The following is a 20,777-nucleotide window of genomic DNA, read 5'->3' on the forward strand; positions in this document are numbered from 1 at the left end:
AATAAGAAATCCAGTTAATTAAATAATACAAATTATTCATCTCAATAAGAAATCCAGTTAATTAAATAATACAAATTATTCATCTCAATAAGAAATCCAGTTAATTAAATAATACAAATTATTCATCTCAATAAGAAATCCAGTTAATTAAATAATACAAATTATTCATCTCAAGAAATCCAGTTAATTAAATAATACAAATTATTCATCTCAATAAGAAATCCAGTTAATTAAATAATACAAATTATTCATCTCAATAAGAAATCCAGTTAATTAAATAATACAAATTATTCATCTCAATAAGAAATCCAGTTAATTAAATAATACAAATTATTCATCTCAATAAGAAATCCAGTTAATTAAATAATACAAATTATTCATCTCAATAAGAAATCCAGTTAATTAAATAATACAAATTATTCATCTCAATAAGAAATCCAGTTAATTAAATAATACAAATTATTCATCTCAATAAGAAATCCAGTTAATTAAATAATACAAATTATTCATCTCAATAAGAAATCCAGTTAATTAAATAATACAAATTATTCATCTCAATAAGAAATCCAGTTAATTAAATAATACAAATTATTCATCTCAATAAGAAATCCAGTTAATTAAATAATACAAATTATTCATCTCAATAAGAAATCCAGTTAATTAAATAATACAAATTATTCATCTCAATAAGAAATCCAGTTAATTAAATAATACAAATTATTCATCTCAATAAGAAATCCAGTTAATTAAATAATACAAATTATTCATCTCAATAAGAAATCCAGTTAATTAAATAATACAAATTATTCATCTCAATAAGAAATCCAGTTAATTAAATAATACACCTGTTGTTTTCTGTAGGTGACATCGTTTCACCCAATATTATTTAGATTCTTCAAACTACTGTTCTCATTTTGAGCGTAATTTTCCCAATGTTTCAGTCGATGTAACCTCTGACCTTCTTCAAGTGTATCTTGTCAAACTTGGGAATCTTTCTGTCGAACTGAGGAATCTGCACATAATTTCAAACAAAATTCTTTATTTAATCTACAGGTTTAGCATGTTCTCGTTCCCTCAGCAGACTAAGTAAATAGCAAATTTTTTTTTAGGATTAAACCTTTAACCTCAAGAAGACTATAATTTTACAACTGAATTTTACAAAATACTCTATCCACTATGCCATGGGTCCTTGCAGACAATTCCAGTATGAATTTAAGGAGTGCATTCTAGATGTACAATCTTAGTGCTTATAATTATATATCACTGCATATTATTACTTCATACACACACACACACACATACACATATATATATATATATATATATATATATATATATATATATATATATGAGAAAGAAGTGAACCATGATCGAATGTTAAAAAATAATACATAACTCGATTAAAAAACAATATATATATATATAATGTGTGTGTGTGTCTGTAGGTATTTAATTAGTAAGTAATTATGTCAGCCCCTTTAAGAAACGCGTTTCTTATCGTTGAATTTAGTCGGTCAATTTAGCTCTTATGCATAGATCATCACATAATGATTAGATCACGCTAACGTAAAAAAAAAAAACATAAAAAGAAAATTTAAAAATAAAACCTTTAAAAATAAGATGTTTAATTTCAACGTTATTTCATAACAGTAGCTGAATGGATGCGGTCATAGCTAATCAAGCTAGAGATGCCTTGTGTCACCAGCTTCAAATCTATCGACTGGTGTTTATATATATATATATATATAAATAAATACTTCATTTAATCACATAAATTAATATACGAAAATATAATTTCATGTGTAAATTCTCATGTGTAAAATATTTACTGAGACAGTGCTGAATACATAGGTAGAGCTAGGTACTAAGTTATAAAAATATATATGGCAATTAAACTACACAGAATATTTCGGCTTATGCCTGACAAATTCTCATGAGAATCAAACGCGGAATATTCTGTGTAGCTTAATTGACATATATATTTTTATAACTTACTACATACATACACACATATGACAATGTTTGAATTTGTCCAAATAATCTTGAAACAATTGTAACTAACAATGAAATACACTTTTTGTTGCTATCAACCCATTCTTTGAAGTCTTGGTTTTTTTGTTAAAACAGTAGATATATATATATATATATATATATATATATATATATATACCTTCAATGAATTGAGCTGATAAAATATATATGTTATAATCCGAGGTTGTTTTTTTCAGAGGTTACGTAACCAATGAAGTTTAATGAGGTTAATACAAGAATACCGAAGTAGAGCAGGGTATACTCTTTATTTGTTTTTACACAAGCAGTAATATATTGCTACACAGTCATAAGCATGTTTCAGTCAACTAGTTATCAGTAATCAGAGACTTCTTCAGGTGATACAGCTGATACGAAAGCAAAGTGTGTGTGTGTGTGTGTGTGTGTGTGTGTGTGTGTGTGTGTGTATATATATATATAAAATGTAAAGCTACTTTTGGCAAAACCACAAACAAAATGAGAGGATTTGATGTCCAGAAAGTGTGCGAAAGTCCTCAGATGGTTATGCATGAGGTAATTTGGATTAATAAATACTAAAAGAATATTTTTTTAATACCAACATACTTTATTTAAGAAAAACTACTCCGAAAAAGAAGCATTACAAAATAAAGACTAGTTTTCTAATATAGCGTATTAAAATTAATCTGGAATTACATAAACATTAATCAGAAGGGACTTTTCCATAATATACACTGGCAGGACTTCCACTAAACAGAAAGCGAAAGTCAAAATGAAATGAGTTTATTTAACCAAATTTGTTCTATCAAAGATAAATTTCACATATTCTTTCTTTATCCATGCCTAAATCAAAACGTAGATTCCATGAACAAAGCTTCTTTCTTAGAAGTGCACGACTGTGGAACTCTCTTCCATTTGCCTGTTTCCCATCTGACTACAATTTGGATGTCTTCAAGTCCAACATAAACAAATTCCTGATAAACTGCCCCTTTAAGTAAGACACTTTATCAAATCACAATTACGATATTATTCAATTGATTACTGTACATGCAATAACCCTTATCCCCGAGTGGCTTCCTGGCCTTGATAAGTGTGACTACCATGTAAAAAAAAAAAATAATAATTTGTCAACCAACCTGTCATTTTGTGTCAAAACTTTGGTTCGTAAATTCATTTTTGTAAGCATAAATTTTTAAATAGTCAATAGTTTCTATTCTAATAGAATCTTAACAGGTACTTCCACTCCACTTCGTCAGAGTGGACCCAGGAGTAGTGATAACTATGGAGCGACTCTACACTTCCCAAGGTTTTCAAATTGTGGCCTCATCACTAGATGCACTTTTATGTCATATCAGGAAATTATTTAGGTGAGACAGCTTAATAGGGTTAGGAAATAAGGCAGGCAGAGGAAAAAAAAAATGGGTGAAAGGGCTGGGAAAAATGGATTTCAAGGTGGTGTCGGGTAGGGTAGAAACAAATACCTTGCTCAAGAGTGTCCAAGGCAGTTTAGTGTTGTAGAGGAACAAATTCTATTTACTCCATAAGGTGTTGTGTTTTATGCCAATATAAATGGGTATAGGTTGTTATATACAAAAACTGCACATCTCCTTGAGAACTGAAACCCTGGCTAAAGAACTTTGTAGAAATTGTATAAGAGGATGCACAGTAGCATTATAAGTTTATGATGGCAATAAATGACTTGTAATATTGAGTAGAGAGTTCTTGTCAACAACTGGCAATCATTGTGGTCAGAAAGCTGTTTGTCTCTTTCACTGACACATAAAACATTGCTCAGTGGAAAGTGACATCTCTCGGAGTTATGACAGGAGTAGTCACAGAGATATTCATCTTTTATTCCCTTCTCCTCCTGTGGCTGGATTAATGGAAGTAATTAAAAGAACAACAAATAACTCCAATACTTGCTCTGAGATTTCATTTACTGCTGTATCATTGTTTGACAACTTTCAGCCTTCTGTGAACTAAGAACACAAAAGAAATGCATGTCATGTGACTCATCAACCAGAATCAACAACAAAAACACTAGCAGAGACTAATACGTAAAGGTGAAGTGTACACAATTTTAAGACATTTTAGAAATACTCATAATTAAATTAGAAATGCTACAATTTATTTGACATATCTTAATTCAGATTAAGTTGGCATAATACAAACTTTAATGAAATTTGTTTGGAAAATTTCTTCTTTGAAGGAAAAAAAAAAGTTGACAGAACTTATAAATCTATCTATTATTTATACTAAAAGTTGGAATTTGTTTCTCACCGTTTCATATTTTAACATCATGACGTCATTTTGTGACAACTTTTCAGACTTAACTACTAAGGCTTGGTTTTGGTTCTAGCTGATGCCATAGTTATTATATATTGGGTTCAATATAATAATCAATGCAGTATAATAATAAATACAAAATCTGCATGAATCAAAATATATTTAAGCATATTTTATGACCGGGTTATGCTGATGGGAGGGGGCACTACTGTATACTGGATACAATATAATAATCAACAGAAAATTGGTTCTATATTAATAAATATGAAGTCTGCATACATTAAAATACCATATTTAAGCATATTTTACGACTTGGCAATGTCAGGCGGCCTTCTAGTAGACTATTAAAAAATCTGTTACCCTAATTGTTAGCTTTTTTGTTTGTCACTGTGCACACTGGATGATGTCATAAAAGATAAATGATATAGAAAGAATGCATGACGAGAAATATTGGGAGGAGGTGAATGATGTACATAAGGGAGAAACAGAAAAAGTGTTTGGTTGATCTCAACCCTTTTCATGTTATTTAACGTCAAATTCAGTCATTTTGAAAAAAAGTTTTTATGCCTCAAATATTTATTCATGGTGTTTAGTTTGGTTGTTTTGTTTCTAAATATCTGAGTTTGGTTGTTTCGTAGAGAAAAATTATTTGGCTTTTGTCATTGCAGAATATGATCGTGCTTTGTAAAGAGAAAGAAAAAAGTAACAGCATCAATGTTTGTTGCATTTTAAGTTAGGAAGTCGATATCTTCAGATAGCCTGATCTGGTAGCACCAGAGAGAAAAAAGGAGATGTGGCACGAATTGTATCAATCAGCAACAGCCAAAATTGGCAAGTTTGCAAATAATGGACATAAATTATTTGTTAAAAAACAGGCATGTTCATTCACCTGTTCTAACATTGTAATATTGTACTAAAATCCATTCATAATACCAACCTTGTAGTATTTTTTTCGTATGTCATCAACACATCACACATTCTAGAAAAGTGTATGGGGCTTGACAAGTTTACTCAAGCAGGAAGTAATGCGAGGCAAATACAGAGTCCAAAGAGGATGACTTCCTCCTTTTGTGACTACCTCCAGTCCTGTTTTGATTTGCCTACATAAGGTTTCATTGTCAATATGTCAACAAGTAAAAGATAAAATGCTATGAACGACAAAGATATTTCATTTATTAATAGTTTGTCTATGACAACAAACTAATGACAATAAATGAAAAATAATATCAGCTTAAACATAAAAAATCTTGTAGTGAACATGAGTTTTTGTTGAGAACTCTTGTGCCACTTTGTAGATGAGAAAACCTGATTTTGTTCTCATTTGCTCTTTGGATGTTTCACAAAGACGACTGGATTTGGCACATTCACTAACAGAAATGACACGAGAAACTGAAAGCATTTGCTGTGTGCATCTCCTTTTTACCTTTTTAAAGCAATCGCTTGTGCATTCTCCTGTTATATATCTTCTTTAACCTATTTAAGTAATTCAATTTAATCGTTCCAGAAAATACTTTGGTTGGAAAAATTTTCAATCAAACAAAGGAATGTAACATTGAGTTGTAATGATCGCCTGGTGTTCAAGTCAAAAGGCTCATCGCTTGCTGCCCAACCAGTCAAAAGGCTCGTCCCCTGATGCTCAACCAATCTAAGGCTTGTCGCCTGCTTCCCAACATTTCAAAAGGCTCATTGCCTGTTGCTCAACCAGTCTAAAGGCTCATTGCCTGTTGCTCAACCAGTCTAAAGGCTCGTTGCCTGTTGCTCAACCAGTCTAAAGGCTCGTTGCCTGTTGCTCAACCAGTCTAAAGGCTCGTTGCCTGTTGCTCAACCAGTCTAAAGGCTCGTTGCCTGTTGCTCAACCAGTCTAAAGGCTCGTCACCTGTTGCTCAACCAGTCAAAAGGCTCGTCGCCTGCTGCCCAACCAGTCAAAAGGCTCGTCGCCTGCTGCCCAACCAGTCAAAAGGCTCGTCGCCTGCTGCCCAACCAGTCAAAAGGCTCGTCGCCTGCTGCCCAACCAGTCAAAAGGCTCGTCGCCTGCTGCCCAACCAGTCAAAAGGCTCGTCGCCTGCTGCCCAACCAGTCAAAAGGCTCATCACCTGGCACACTATTGGCCGAAAGATTATCCCTTTGCATACAACCTTATGGAATTGAATTGTTTTTATGATATTTGTTAACATTACATTTTATGTTGAACATTTGGATGGAGTTAAGAAATGTTACTCACTTAAAAACAAAATGATTCCAACTCTGACAGCAAAATCAACAATTCTCTGTACGTTCACAGATTCAAATCTTTGTATTCTTGGCCGAAGTAAATTCAATGGAACATAAAACTGGATTCCAAAAGATATGAAGATTGCGATGGCCAATAAAAGTTTCACCATTATATACAACCTGCAAAAGCAAAAAAGACTTGAAATTCAATGCAAAAAAATATTTTTGTTTGCCATGAAAACTTAAAATAAAAATAGTTCACCACGCAAAGTAACAGCTGGTTTGTAATTTCATGGTCCATAAAGAGTGTAACATCAGCAGATAAAGTAATTATGGGGGAGTGATTTGTCCACTATTTCATACCTTAAATCAATGTCTCTACATGCTGATCAGCGAATGTAGATAATTTTTTTCAACACTCATATAACAATTAAATGTTTTTTGTTTTTTTAATGAAAGAAACATGAAATGAGTACAAAAAATAACAAACAAAGTTAAATAAAATTTACAACAATGCAGACAAGCAAAAAAGTTGAAAACTCAGAAAAATGCTCAGAGGAGAGAGACAAGAGGGGGGAATAAAGTAGAACAGTGAGAAAGAGAGGAAAAAGAAAAAAGAAAGCAGGGAGTGGGGGAAAAAGAGAGGGAGACATATTTATAAAGAGAGAGAAGAAAGAAAGAGAAATAGAGGAAGAGAAAAAATAGGTAGCGACAGAAAAAAAGAAAAACAAAAAAAGAGGGAAAGAAAAAGATAAAAAAGCAAACAGGGATGCTTTGTTTGGAGTGAAAAAAAAAGAGATACACAAATGATAGAGAGTGAGATAAGCAGAGAGAAGATTACAGAAAGACAGACAAAAGGAGGAAAAGAGCCAAGCAGAGAGGGAAAGAGCAAAGGACAGGGGGGGGGCAAAGAGCAAAGGACGGGGGGGGGCAAAGAGCAAAGGACAGGGGGGGGGGCAAAGAGCAAAGGACAGGGGGGGGCAAAGAGCAAAGGACAGGGGGGGGGGCAAAGAGCAAAGGACAGGGGGGGGGCAAAGAGCAAAGGAGGGAGAGAGGGAAAGGAAAAGAGCAAAGGAGGGAGAGAGGAAAAGAGCAAAGGAGGGAGAGAGGAAAAGAGCAAAGGAGGGAGAGAGGAAAAGAGCAAAGGAGGGAGAGAGGAAAAGAGCAAAGGAGGGAGAGAGGAAAAGAGCAAAGGAGGGAGAGAGGAAAAGAGCAAAGGAGGGAGAGAGGAAAAGAGCAAAGGAGGGAGAGAGGAAAAGAGCAAAGGAGGGAGAGAGGAAAAGAGCAAAGGAGGGAGAGAGGAAAAGAGCAAAGGAGGGAGAGAGGAAAAGAGCAAAGGAGGGAGAGAGGAAAAGAGCAAAGGAGGGAGAGAGGAAAAGAGCAAAGGAGGGAGAGAGGAAAAGAGCAAAGGAGGGAGAGAGGAAAAGAGCAAAGGAGGGAGAGAGGAAAAGAGCAAAGGAGGAGAGAGGAAAAGAGCAAAGGAGGGAGAGAGGAAAAGAGCAAAGGAGGGAGAGAGGAAAAGAGCAAAGGAGGGAGAGAGAAAAGAGCAAAGGAGGGAGAGAGGAAAAGAGCAAAGGAGGGAGAGAGGAAAAGAGCAAAGGAGGGAGAGAGGAAAAGAGCAAAGGAGGGAGAGAGGAAAAGAGCAAAGGGAGGGAGAGAGGAAAAGAGCAAAGGAGGGAGAGAGGAAAAGAGCAAAGGAGGGAGAGAGGAAAAGAGCAAAGGAGGGAGAGAGGAAAAGAGCACAGGAGGGAGAGAGGAAAAGAGCACAGGAGGGAGAGAGGAAAAGAGGCACAGGAGGGAGAGAGGAAAAGAGCAAAGGAGGGAGAGAGGGAAAGAGCAAAGGAGGGAGAGAGGGAAGAGCAAAGGAGGGAGAGAGGGAAAGAGCAAAGGAGGGAGAGAGGGAAAGAGCAAAGGAGGGAGAGAGGGAAAGAGCAAAGGAGGGAGAGAGGGAAAGAGCAAAGGAGGGAGAGAGGGAAAGAGCAAAGGAGGGAGAGAGGGAAAGAGCCAAGGAGGGAGAGAGGGAAAGAGCAAAGGAGGGAGAGGGAAAGAGCAAAGGAGGGAGAGGGAAAGAGCAAAGGAGGGAGAGGGAAAGAGCAAAGGAGGGAGAGGGAAAGAGCAAAGGAGGGAGAGGGAAAGAGCAAAGGAGGGAGAGGGAAAGAGCAAAGGAGGGAGAGGGAAAGAGCAAAGGAGGGAGAGGGAAAGAGCAAAGGAGGGAGAGGGAAAGAGCAAAGGAGGGAGAGAAAGAGCAAAGGAGGGAGAGGGAAAGAGCAAAGGAGGGAGAGGGAAAGAGCAAAGGAGGGAGAGGGAAAGAGCAAAGGAGGGAGAGGGAAAGAGCAAAGGAGGGAGAGATAGAGGGGAAAATTGTTAGTAAAAACAAAATCTTTTTTTTTTTTATTGTTGGAGAAAAATGGAAAAAGATTCTGTTTATTTCTGTATGAATTTTTGTGCATATCAGAATTTGATTATCTGCTTTTTTTTTTAGGATTATATTTTTTTTATCAAATCATAAACTTTGTTTGTTCATCAAAAACTGATTTAGTTCATTAATCAATGTCTAAAAAAGTCCTACCATATAATTATGAGAAACCAATTTTTTTTTAATGAAAGGATTTAACTTATTTTTTCAGTAACTTATGATTATATATGTTTACTGTCTTATTGTGCTTGAGATTTACTATTATATATTAGGGATGTACCGATTAGCAAATCAGCCGATTAATAGGTTTTCTCATAGCAATTTATAACCAAAGTCTGCTAATGATACTAGTATTAATTAAATTATATTGTAAACCAAGACAAGTTTACTCCTGTTTTGCTTGCCAGTGAAAATATATCGAAGAGACATGCATTGTCTACACCATGTTATCAAATATCAGGCATAACGCACTGTTAACATGTAGATGTTTACAACTGCACTGAATTTGAGGCAAAAGCATATCTGCCTATCGAATTAACATTATTATTTGATACTTTAAATCACTGTCAAAGTAAATTATTACTTCATTTTTCTGTTTTCATGTTGAGCCATAGTAAATTGCGACAATGTGCAAACAGAAAATAAAGCATTCTTCATCAGTCATACTCTTGTTCCTCATTTTTGGACTCTTGCTACCATTAGATATATATTTTTATTTTTCTGATTTAGATAATATTTTATTGAGATAAATTACTAATTAGATATCAGACATAAGTAATTTAAATGTGTAAAATCTTAACTAAATATTGACAACAACCTTCAACCTTTATGGCAACCAGTTTCTGCTGGATATATTTTGATATCAATCCAAGAATAAGGATACATTTATCTGCAAGTCATGTCAAACCCTCAGATCAAAGAGTGGTAATTCAGCAAAACCTTTTATAATAACTAATATGTTAAACCATCTTAGAAAGGTTCATCCAAAAGAAGTAAAAGTTGCAGATAATAAATAGAAACACAATGAATATTCAGGACAGCCATTCCAGAATCAAATAACAGCAACTATGAGTCTCCAGCAAAACACAAACTAATATAAAATTAACATTGGTCAAAAAGAAGGTTTGGATATTAATGACTACAGGTCACAAGAAATCCATTATCTGATAAGAGAAATTACTGTTGTTGATATTCAACCATATTCTGTAACATCAGACATTGGATATAATAGGCTTATTGCAAAACTATGTTCAAATTACAGCATTCCATCAAAAAAGTACTTCAATGCAAAATAATTTGATATATTTAAAATGTAAAACAAAAATTCAATTGTCCCTTGCTGAAATTAGTAGCATTTCATGGACTACAAACATTTAATGCTCCCTTTCTGTGCTTAGAGTTGTTCCATTCCCTGGTGCGCAAACAGGTAAAGAATAAATAAAGAGTTGCACAATGTTCTTATTGAGTATAAAATCTTCAATAAAGTTTTCTTTAGTCTTGCGGGATTCAGGAGCAAATATGGTTGCTGGTGTCACTTTAATTAACTTTCTATTAACAATTAGCAAATTGACTGAAATACAGGATCAGCTAAATTTGGAAAAACAAACTCATTCAGGATATGATCACATGGTGGAATTCAACATATATGCTAAAAATAAAATAAAACTGAAAACCTTTTGTAATGTATGTTGTTGATAAGATTCCTACCTTAACAACTTATCAATGGGAACTTGTTAAAAAAAAATTGTCCTGTTACTGAGTCCATTTGAAGAAATCACCAAGGAAGAAAGTCACAGAACATCAACCATATTGATAATAATGCCTACAATTTTAACTTTGAAGTTATTTCTTTCAAAAACTGTTCATTAAAATTCTGATATTTCTGACTTTAGTGAAATCCTTACCACAGTTGAACAATTCAATGGAAACAAGATTTTTAATCCTATCTAAATGATAAAAACTTGTGTCTACTTTCCTTGATCCAAGATTCAAATTTAAATTTCAAAAGAATGGCATGGAAAACACAAAGAATTGGATTCTATATCTTCTACTTTCTAACAATGATAATTATGCAGAATCATCAGGATACACTTCTTCAAGCTCTGTCGAGGGCCAAGAAGATCAAAGTGAAAGTAAAACTGTATCCCTGAAGACTGATGAATTAATAAGCCTACAGTAACAAATCAAAACTTAGAGCAGGTAGAAGCCGAGTTAAACCTTGAGACTGCAACTACAACAGAAATACAAGAATCACAATCTAAATTCAAAAGGAGTAAATCCCTTATGGTTAAGTGCACAAAAGAATGTGACCATTATGTAGTTTTACTACTACTCACAAGAGGTGATGATCCATTTCAGTGATGGAAGAAGATACAGGAGACCTTACAACTACTGAGTAAAACTGGCTTCAAAATATTTAAGCACACCACCATCTGTGGAGAGCGAGAGACTCTTCAGTACAAGTGGTAATGCCCATGAACCTATGAGAAACAGGCTGTCCTGAGAATGAGAAACTCTAATGTTTCTACATTACAACCTAAAAGTATTCAGCCTTAAGTACTGAGGAGACTATGAGATCAGAGGAGGCAGGCAGCAAGAATGAAGAGGGAGCAGCAGCAGGTGCAGAACTTCAGCTTATAGTTATTCACTAAAAAAATTACAATTTGTACTTTGTAGTTGGTTTGTCATTTCTTTTTTCTTTATTTAATTTTTTAATTATATTCATTTAAAAATTGGAAATTGTACTTTGTATATGTAATTTTATTTGATAAAGTCAAAAAGCTATAATAGTGGTCAAACACTTAACAAATGTTAAGTTAAATTAGCAGTTACTATGCTAATGTGTCAAAGCTACCTGATGAGTCACTTGGCAGTGATGAAATGATTTAAATTTAATAGGAAAGAGAAAAGTAATTAATTGGCCAATCGGCATAGTGGCTGTTAAGGCCAATTACCAACCGATTAATCAGTACACCCCTTATATATACATATGAGAGAGGATGTGAGAGAAAGAAAAAAATAGAAAAGACTTACCAATGATCAGGCAAATTTAGAGTGATGCTGCCTTTAGCTTTAGAGCCAAATTTTAAGTAACCATAGAAACCAATGCTTGTGTAGAGAGAAACAACCAAGGCCATACCCAAGTTCAACACACCTGTCCATCCCCAAAATCATTGGTGTTCGCATTTTGTTTTCAATTGGCAAAACCTAAGAACATTTGATAAACTCAAATCAGTTAAAAAGAAAAAAAAAAAAAAAAAAGTAAGCTCTGTAAAAAAAGTACTTTTCAAATAAAAGATTGTACAAATATAGATATGGTTGCAATTTTCAACTGTGCACTTTCTGTAAATGGTCCTGTGACCCGGCAGGGTCGTAGAGGCACTGCATGATAGATAAACAATGGACCAGCTGGCTCCACTTGGTGTCGCTATGGACAAGTGCCTAAGTGATATCAAAGCTTTTCCCTGTTAAATCAAGCCACTTATTCTGCCTTCTTTTTCCCAGGATTAATTCTTGCAGGCAGATCTTTGCAAGTCTATACCATCCGAGTTCCCTTTTTTACATTGTGGTCAGTAGGTCTGCATAGTGATGCAATTGGTGAGTGACCTTTCTGCGGACTTCCTTGTTGGTGACATAATCCTTGTATAAGATGCCAAGGAGTCTTCGGAGGCATCTCATTTCTATTGCTTGCATCCTTTTTTTAAAATTCCATTTTCACCCCAAACAAGGCACAGTGCCACTTTGATGTAGGGGGCTACTATCAGGGACATAAGTTGCAGGGATATACTATGTATAAAGTTCATCAGCAAGATGTCTGTTCACATTACATTTGAACTTATGCATGTTAGTACAATTGGGGAAGCAGGAAACTGGAAGGGAATTCCAAAGTCTAGCAGTTCTGGGGAAGAAACTATTAGAGGAGAAGGCTTTCTTATATCTAAGGATCTCTACTGTGTAGGGGTGGGATTTTGCTGCTTCTCGGGTGTGTCGGGGGGTATTTACATTGAGCAAAGGCTAGTAGTTCATCAGAGCATCCATCATTAAAATACTTGTAAAACAGACAGAGGGATGCAACATTTCATTGAAGGGACAGAGGTTGAAGCTTAGATGACAGTTCGGGACCTATCAGGTTGGCGACTATTTTGAACCCTGTCCAGGAGTGAGAAACTAGTAGCAGATGCACCAGCTCAAATGTGACATACATGGGTGAATGGTGGCTTTGTAGAGGTACAGGATACTTTCAAGCGTAAGTAACTTTCTAGCACAGTAGAGAGTCTACCTTCTTCACAGCAGCCTTGGCAATGCTCTTGATGTATCTGTTCCAACTTGTGTTCCCTGTGAACGTTAAGCCGAGGAGTTTGAACAAAGTACTTTCAGGTAATGTATCTTTAGCCATGGCTATTGGTGATTGAGAAGGTTTCTTGTAATTATTGAAGGAAATAAGCTTAATCTTAGCAGTATTGAATGTGATCATCCATGCATTCAGTGCCCATGCTTTGCATATGTAAAGAATGATTTAGATGATTAGCACATTTAGTAGCTTCACCTTGGTTCTCTTTTCCTGCCAGAATTACCTCCCTTTATTTATGTGTTTTAAAATTAACTGGCAGAACTACCCAGCATTGCCAGGGCCATAAAAAAAAGAAAGTCCACTGATGTCGACCCATTGCTACGAATTTGGAACAGGAGCATGTGAGCAGGAAAAAATGTTTTAAATGGTTACAATTTAAAAAAATATATATATTTCTGATTTACATTTACCATATATATATATATATATATATATATATATATATATATATATATATATATATATTTCTGATATGCATTTACCAATAATCGGATCTTTAAATCAACACTCAACTAAATTAACCACTGAAAAGAAAAAGAAAAAAATCTAATTATTTGTTTTGAGCCAAATAAATAATACAAAACAAAAAATATTTAAAAAAAGCAAAACTCTTTAACTCTGTTTAAATGCAAAAACTTACCAAAATAAACGTTTTCTATATATATAAAAAAAAAGGCAAAATGTGTGCGACCATTTCGTGTATGTCTTCAAAAGGCTTTTCTCGCACATGCTCCCGGGTTCGTTACTATCGCTTAAAACTGTGTATATAGGTCCTATATAATAATATCTAGGAATTAGGAAACCGCGGAGCGTATAGATTTATTTACGTCGATTTTTACAAAATTATTGCTATTTTGGCTTCTCGCGTGTTGATTGGGCTTTTTAGTATAAATAAAGTGAAACTAAACTCAAACGACGTCTTCGGCATTGCGCCGGGAAAAACGTCCAGAAGCAATCAGCTTTGATCAGTTGCTATTCAATCTGGACAATTGAGAGCGGCTTTCCCCCTCCCCAACATCTGTTGGCGAAAGAAACAGTTAAATTTGGGTAAACAAACCCAAACGCTGCGTGACTTCTATTTGACCTTCTTAATTAGGTCAAATAGAAGCAGCAGAGTTAACTTTTATTGCGCACGCCTGTTTTTATAGTCAAATAACCTGCTTAACGCTGTCTGTCACCGTGGCTCAATGGTTAACTTGGCACTTTTTTTTTTCACACATTAATTTCCAACTCAAGGGTACGGGTTCGATCCTCATACACTCACCTACCAAAACATTTTTTTTTTATTATTTGCCACAAGAAAGAGGATAAAAAAGTGTTCATATTTTTAGTTTCATAATGTCTTGTTCAAATATGTTTATGACATTATGTGCTAAAACAATCAAAACTTCATGTCAAATAAACACAGGAAACAGTATTCTCTTGCATATGATTTTATCATTCTTACGGATGTGTAAACCAGGGCAGGATGCGCCCTAATTTGAAAGAGTTCAAAACTGGCTTCAAAACCTAGTAGGTGATGCTTTTTTTCTCCTCCCTGCAACCTCTTCCCACAGCAGAGACATTGCGAGCCTGTCTCTGCTCTATCATTATTGTTATGGCAAGTGTTCGCCTGAACTATAATCTATGATTCCCCCTCTTGCCACAACCATTATTAATAATTTTTCCCACTCTCTATCTGTGCCTTAATCTAAATGCAGATTCCATGAACAAAGCTTCTTTCCTAGAACTGCCTGCCTGTGGAACACTGTTCCACTGTCCTGCTTCCCAGTTGAATACAACATGGCAGCCTACAAATCCAATGTAAATAAGTTCTTGTTGAGCCGTCCCCATAAATAATCAAATTCTACCCAATTTACACCATTAACGATCACTACACTACATTAACCCTTATCCTCAAGTGGCTTTTGGGCCTTGATAAGTGGTGACTTCCGAGTAAAAAAATTTAAAAATCTCAAGAAACATTATTGTGATACTATTGACATTCCTTCTCTCCACCCGTATAAGGAAGTATAAAAAAAAGAAGAAAAAAAAAAAAAGGGAAATAAGTTTATCAGTAGAACAAAGGTATAGGAAGTTGTTCACAAACAAAAAGCAAAAGAAAGCTAAACTAGGATTGTTAATTTATGTGTGACAGTAACAGGAACAAAAGATCAGTTAATATATTTTAGAGTTAATTTTTAAAGTGACAATGAGTTTACGGACAGTTTTAAGTTTGTGACAGTTAACAACAGTTACAGTGAAAGACAATTTTGAATCTGACAGGCGAACGCAAATTGTGGACCAGAGCAAATCGAGAAGAGCTGACGACAACTGATGAACATGGCCTTGGCAGACGACTATGTAGCTATAGACCTTAGACTCCCAAGTTTGAATTATTTTGAGTTATCTTCCTTGTTTCTTGAGACTGTTTCCAAAAGTACATCATAAGATAGTCACTCTTTGGTTAGCCATAAAATTTGATTTATTTAAAAATAAAACTACTTCATCAATTTACATGGTTTTTGGAATACAATATTTTCTTTCTGTCACAAATACATCCAGAGTGCAACTGATATTTGCAGAATGTATCAGAGTTTGAGTTTGTTTTGATTTATTTCTTTCACACTTGTGAACCTGTGTGCACCCTTAGCAGCCGTTAATGTGAGAGATGACAACATGGCCAGAAGAGAAGATAAATGAGAAGATACAAAAACAATGTTGGAATCAACATTTGCTGTCAAGTAGGGTAGCATGTAGTCTCATATTGTGGCACAATTACATGTAGCCAATATATAATATATGTACCCATGATGTAAACAAAATATCATATTCTAAAAATCATATATTTATCAAGTAGTTTTATTTTTATAAGTAAGATAATTAGTAAGTGATTAGTAGGAATTTGTAAACATTGCAACAAAAATCTCACATGTTTGAATTATTATGAGTTATCTTCCTTGTTTCTTGAGACTGTTTTTAAAATCACATAAGATAGTCACTCTTTGATTAGCCATAAAATTTGACTGTCATTTAAAGATAAAACTGATCAATGTAGATAATTTTTGGAATATGATATTTTTTTCCATCACTAATTCATATGTGATGTAGCCAGGTTGAATAAATGGTAGTTTTTCATCAGCCAAGAAAAAAGGACTCCAACAACAAAATCATTTTTTAAAAAAATATAAAGTATCTTATTTCTTGTGTTGTGTGGCATGCTTTAGTCAGTAGGAGGGGAGAGAGCAGGAGGTGGGCGGATTTCAGCGACAACTTGTGGCTACTGTTATTTTTTTTTACTGACCCTTTTCTCTCTTGCCTCGCTTGTTTATATCGACCTGTTCTCTTGCAGGTGTTTAACCCTGGCAGCTGTGAAGTCAACTACTTGACCCATTTACCTACAGTAACATCAGTTTTGACAGGTCTACACTTATCACTCAGTTCTTTAAGCCTGTAGACCGCCCTGCGTGTTTGTGTGTGCACAGTCTCAACACGCAACATATACATTCATACAGATTTTTCTTAATTTTTAATCTAATATATAAAAGGCTATGTTTGTCTCCATATTTTCAAACAATCTCCTCAAAAACTAAAAATCGCAGAGTGGTGCTAGGGGCATCAAATGATTGGATTTTTATAGACTGTTCTTTTATGGGTCTTTGACCGGTTAAAATAGTTTTTAAGGGGTCAAATGGGTCAAAATTGAAAAAAAAATCGTTAAGCATCTTGTACATTTATCTTAGTTTATTTTTAATTAGTTCATATGTGTGTCATATTGGTGGTAATGTCACCAGCTTTGAATGCTATAGTTTCGATTCTAGGTGATGGCACCCAAATATTTTTTTTTTTTATGTTTGAAATCATGACTATAATAATACATACAAAATCTGGACAAATTAAAATATCATATTTAAGCGTATTTTATGCCTGGGTAAAGCTCCTCCCCCACAATATTTTTTAATATAGAGAGAATTCTGGACAAGTAACAAAAAAACATATGCAGTTTCATATCATAAAATTGTAAAAACATAACATACTTACATGTCATGGCGAAATTAGTATAAATTCCAAAAATTTATCCAGTAGAAAAATAATTCCAAGTAAAAATAGAATTTATTGAATTATCGAGTTTTATCATATGTTTTAATGTGGAAGAGTTGTGACCAGTTAAGTATAACAAACAAGAGACTTCAACTTAAAGGTCCGTCATTTACAAATCAAACATTATTGTGGACGCTTTTTTTTTTGTTAAAAATACATCTAGCACATTTACTGTATCATTTTTTATAATTTTTGAATTCATACTAATTCCGCCAGTATGTAATAATGTTTTCACCTGAAATGCGCTATTTTAAAAGATCACCAAAAGACTTACCAAACTAATTCCTTCAAAAGCATATATGGCAGTGCCAAAAAAGGTAGGAAACTTGTAGAAGGAGTTGACAGCAACCACGGAATCCAAAGGAGGTAAATCCTGGACGATATATTGGATAGTGATGACAAGACCGCAAATTGTAATAATGTTAGCCAACAAAGAGAAGATGGACAATGTCTTGAGGTTGCTGATAAAACAATATGGTATCAAAAGCACCGCAGTAATCATGATGTACCATCGAGCATCAATTTTTGGACCAAAAAAATCAATTGACTGGAAGTAGATGAAAATTTCATGAAAACATTTGCAATGTGGCAAGATTTATAAATGAACAATATGATCACAATCAAAATCAGATAATAAAAAAAGATAAAATTGAGGACATTGCCAAGGCTGCTGCAAAGAAGGCGAACTTCCATCATACTAGAAAATTACTCACACTAGAAAGTATCTTATATTGTTATAAAGCCACAATTCGCCTATGCATGGAGTATTGTTTCCACATTTGGGCTGGAGCATCTACTAGTCTCTCACTTTTAAACAGCATCCCCGCTAAAGGTTCTTCTATATTATAATAATGAAAAAATATGTAATTTCAAGTAAAAAAAAAAAAAAAAAATGGTACCTACGTAATTGTCATGTTGCAAATAGTAGCATATCCAAAAATTACGTAAAAACAATAAGGTACGGAAATAATTATTCATGAAAAAAAACACAGCAATTTGGTTTCAAAATCTGATTTTAATTAGAGAGTTAATAGAGGAGGTAATTAAGTTTTCAATTTCTCACAAATTCAATCAATTTTTTTTTTTTTTTTTTTATAAAAAAAATAAGTTTAAACAGTTAAAAAAGTCATTCTTAAAAAATTCACAAATTATGTATATATGTTATGTTTATTTTTGTTTTCTGAATCAATTTAGTCTGCTTTCTACTTGTGCTTACGTCATATGACCCAATATGTCTGACCCAGCACGTAATTTTATCAAACTTTTTTTACCCTTATCGGAACAATTTTTCTTGAATAATTATTTTATTACCTTATCCTTTTCCATAATTTTTGGATATGTTACTATTAGTGACATGACAATTACATAGGTACCATTTGTTTTACTTGAAATTCAATATTTTTTAATTATAATATAGAAGCCCTTAAAAGAGTCCCAAATCTATTAGGTCCTGGACTATCAGTCAACCTCTAACCTCTGTTCTGTTGCTGGAGTGTTGCATCCCTGCACCTGTTTTACAAATACTCAAATGGAATGTGCTCTGATGAACTCATAGCACTTGTGCCCCCCTTGATGTACTTACTCCTGAATAATCCAACAAACAGCAAAATCCCACCCTTTACCGTTGAGATACCTAGATTCCAGAAAACGTTCTACTCTAGTAGTTTCTTCCCGCTAATTGGTAGACTTTGGAATTTCCTCCCCGTTTCCCTGATAGTAGTAACCTGCAAAAGTTTCAATGTAACGCAACATCTTGTTGCTCAACTCCCCAGTTCCCTGTTAGACATAATCCCAAATAGTAACCCTTTACATTCCAAGTGGCAATATGCCTTATTTGAGGTGGGGGGAGGGGGAAATCGGCAGAAAAATTTCTATTTGGAACAAACAAATATTTGATTAAAATTTTTGTTGTTGAGGACAGCATAATTTTATGCAGTAATATACACACACGTGCGCGCATGCATGTTTCATTGAACAACAGAGATAACTCCTGTTTGTTTTCCTTGCAATTCATTTTTTCCTTTTAGCGAGACAATGTTCGAAGTTCTGTTAAAGTGTAAAAAAAAAATTTGCCAAGTCATGAACGTTTTCGACTTTTTTACACAGTGGTCACCACTTATCAAGGCACGGATGCCACTCAGGGATAAGGGTTATTGCAAGTGCATTACGTTAGTGTGGAAATTTGATGAAGTGTTTACTTAAGGGGGCGGTTCATTAGGAATTTGTTAACGTTGAACTTGAACACATCCAAGTTGTAGTCAGGTGGGAAGCAGGCAGACGGAACAGAGTTCCACAGGCATGCAGTTCTAAGAAAGAAGCTTTGTTCATGGAACCCACGTTTTGATTTAGGCACAGATAAAGAGTGAGGGAAATTTTTCACAGTGGAATCGGCTAGACGGGTGTTTTTCGTGAAAGATTGGCGAGGGGGGACCAGAGAGTGGAGTTCAGACGAGCATCTGCCATGGAAATAACGATAAAACAAGGATAGGCTTGCAACGTCTCTTCTGTGGGAGAGAGTTTGCAGGGTAGAGAAATGGGCATCCCCCATTAAGCCACGAAGTCTATTTTGTACTCTGTCGAGGCAGAATAGGCTGTTTTTAGCAGCTCCTGCCCAGATATGGCAGCAGTATTCCATCCTTGGACGTACTTGGCTTTTATAAGTCGTCTTTAGGCAAGTGATGAATTAAAAATTGTGTTTGGTGAATTTATTAAAAATCAATTAAAATCGTTTAAAATCATTAAAAACACTTAAGCATGCCTTTTCTCATATTGAGCCTGATTTATGGTCGTTTGTTTATGCGACTGAGTAGGGCTTCAATGATTGGGAAGCAGAGATCATAATGTGAGCCAGCTAAAAGGGGGGTGTTTTTAATTAATATGGTCCTAAATTCGTTTTTGGAGATGTCGTGCTACAAGGTGTTGGTAAATGGAGGATAGGTGACATGTTAGCCAATAAGATATACTCGTTCTAGTCATGTCGATGTACACATTGTTTTTAGAGACACATTCCCCTATAGGGCATTTAAAAACATACACACATACACAGCATTTCTAGTTTTGAGTAAATTATCATCAGGTATTGAGTCATTTCTTAGTAGTAATTGATTTAAATTTTTTGTAATAAATAATGAGAGTAAGTTTGGAATTTTTTCAATGGTTGAAATGTGTTTATGTATGGTATTTCTTATTTTTTCGTCGATTTTGTAATTAGCATGCATCTGATTACAGTAGAATATGTTAATATTATTATTACTATTATTATACTCATTATTATTAGTGGATTTTGTAATCGCAGCTAGAGCGTGTTTAATTTTTGGATCGACAATATAATTTGGGAAATTCTTATTACTGAAGGTTTGTTTTACATTAGAGAGTGCCCTATAAAATATTTTGTTAGTGGATGAATTACGTTTGGTTCAGTAGATG

General features: G+C 34.5%; 1 protein-coding gene across 1 annotated transcript in view; it reads right to left on the reverse strand.

Annotated features, from left to right (window-relative positions):
* The window catches only part of LOC145300440 (proton-coupled amino acid transporter 2-like), a 108,248-nt gene that overhangs the window by 11,857 nt on the left and 75,614 nt on the right, over window positions 1-20,777 (reverse strand). Inside the window, 4 exon segments of the mRNA XM_080144483.1 lie at window positions 6,515-6,684; window positions 11,954-12,072; window positions 12,074-12,127; window positions 17,626-17,898. Of these exon segments, the coding sequence (XP_080000609.1) occupies window positions 6,515-6,684; window positions 11,954-12,072; window positions 12,074-12,127; window positions 17,626-17,898 (616 nt within the window).

Source organism: Euprymna scolopes, chromosome 2, assembly GCF_053919585.1.
Source record: "Euprymna scolopes isolate OS-2025 chromosome 2, ASM5391958v1, whole genome shotgun sequence".
NCBI classification, from domain to species: Eukaryota; Metazoa; Mollusca; class Cephalopoda; order Sepiida; family Sepiolidae; genus Euprymna; species Euprymna scolopes.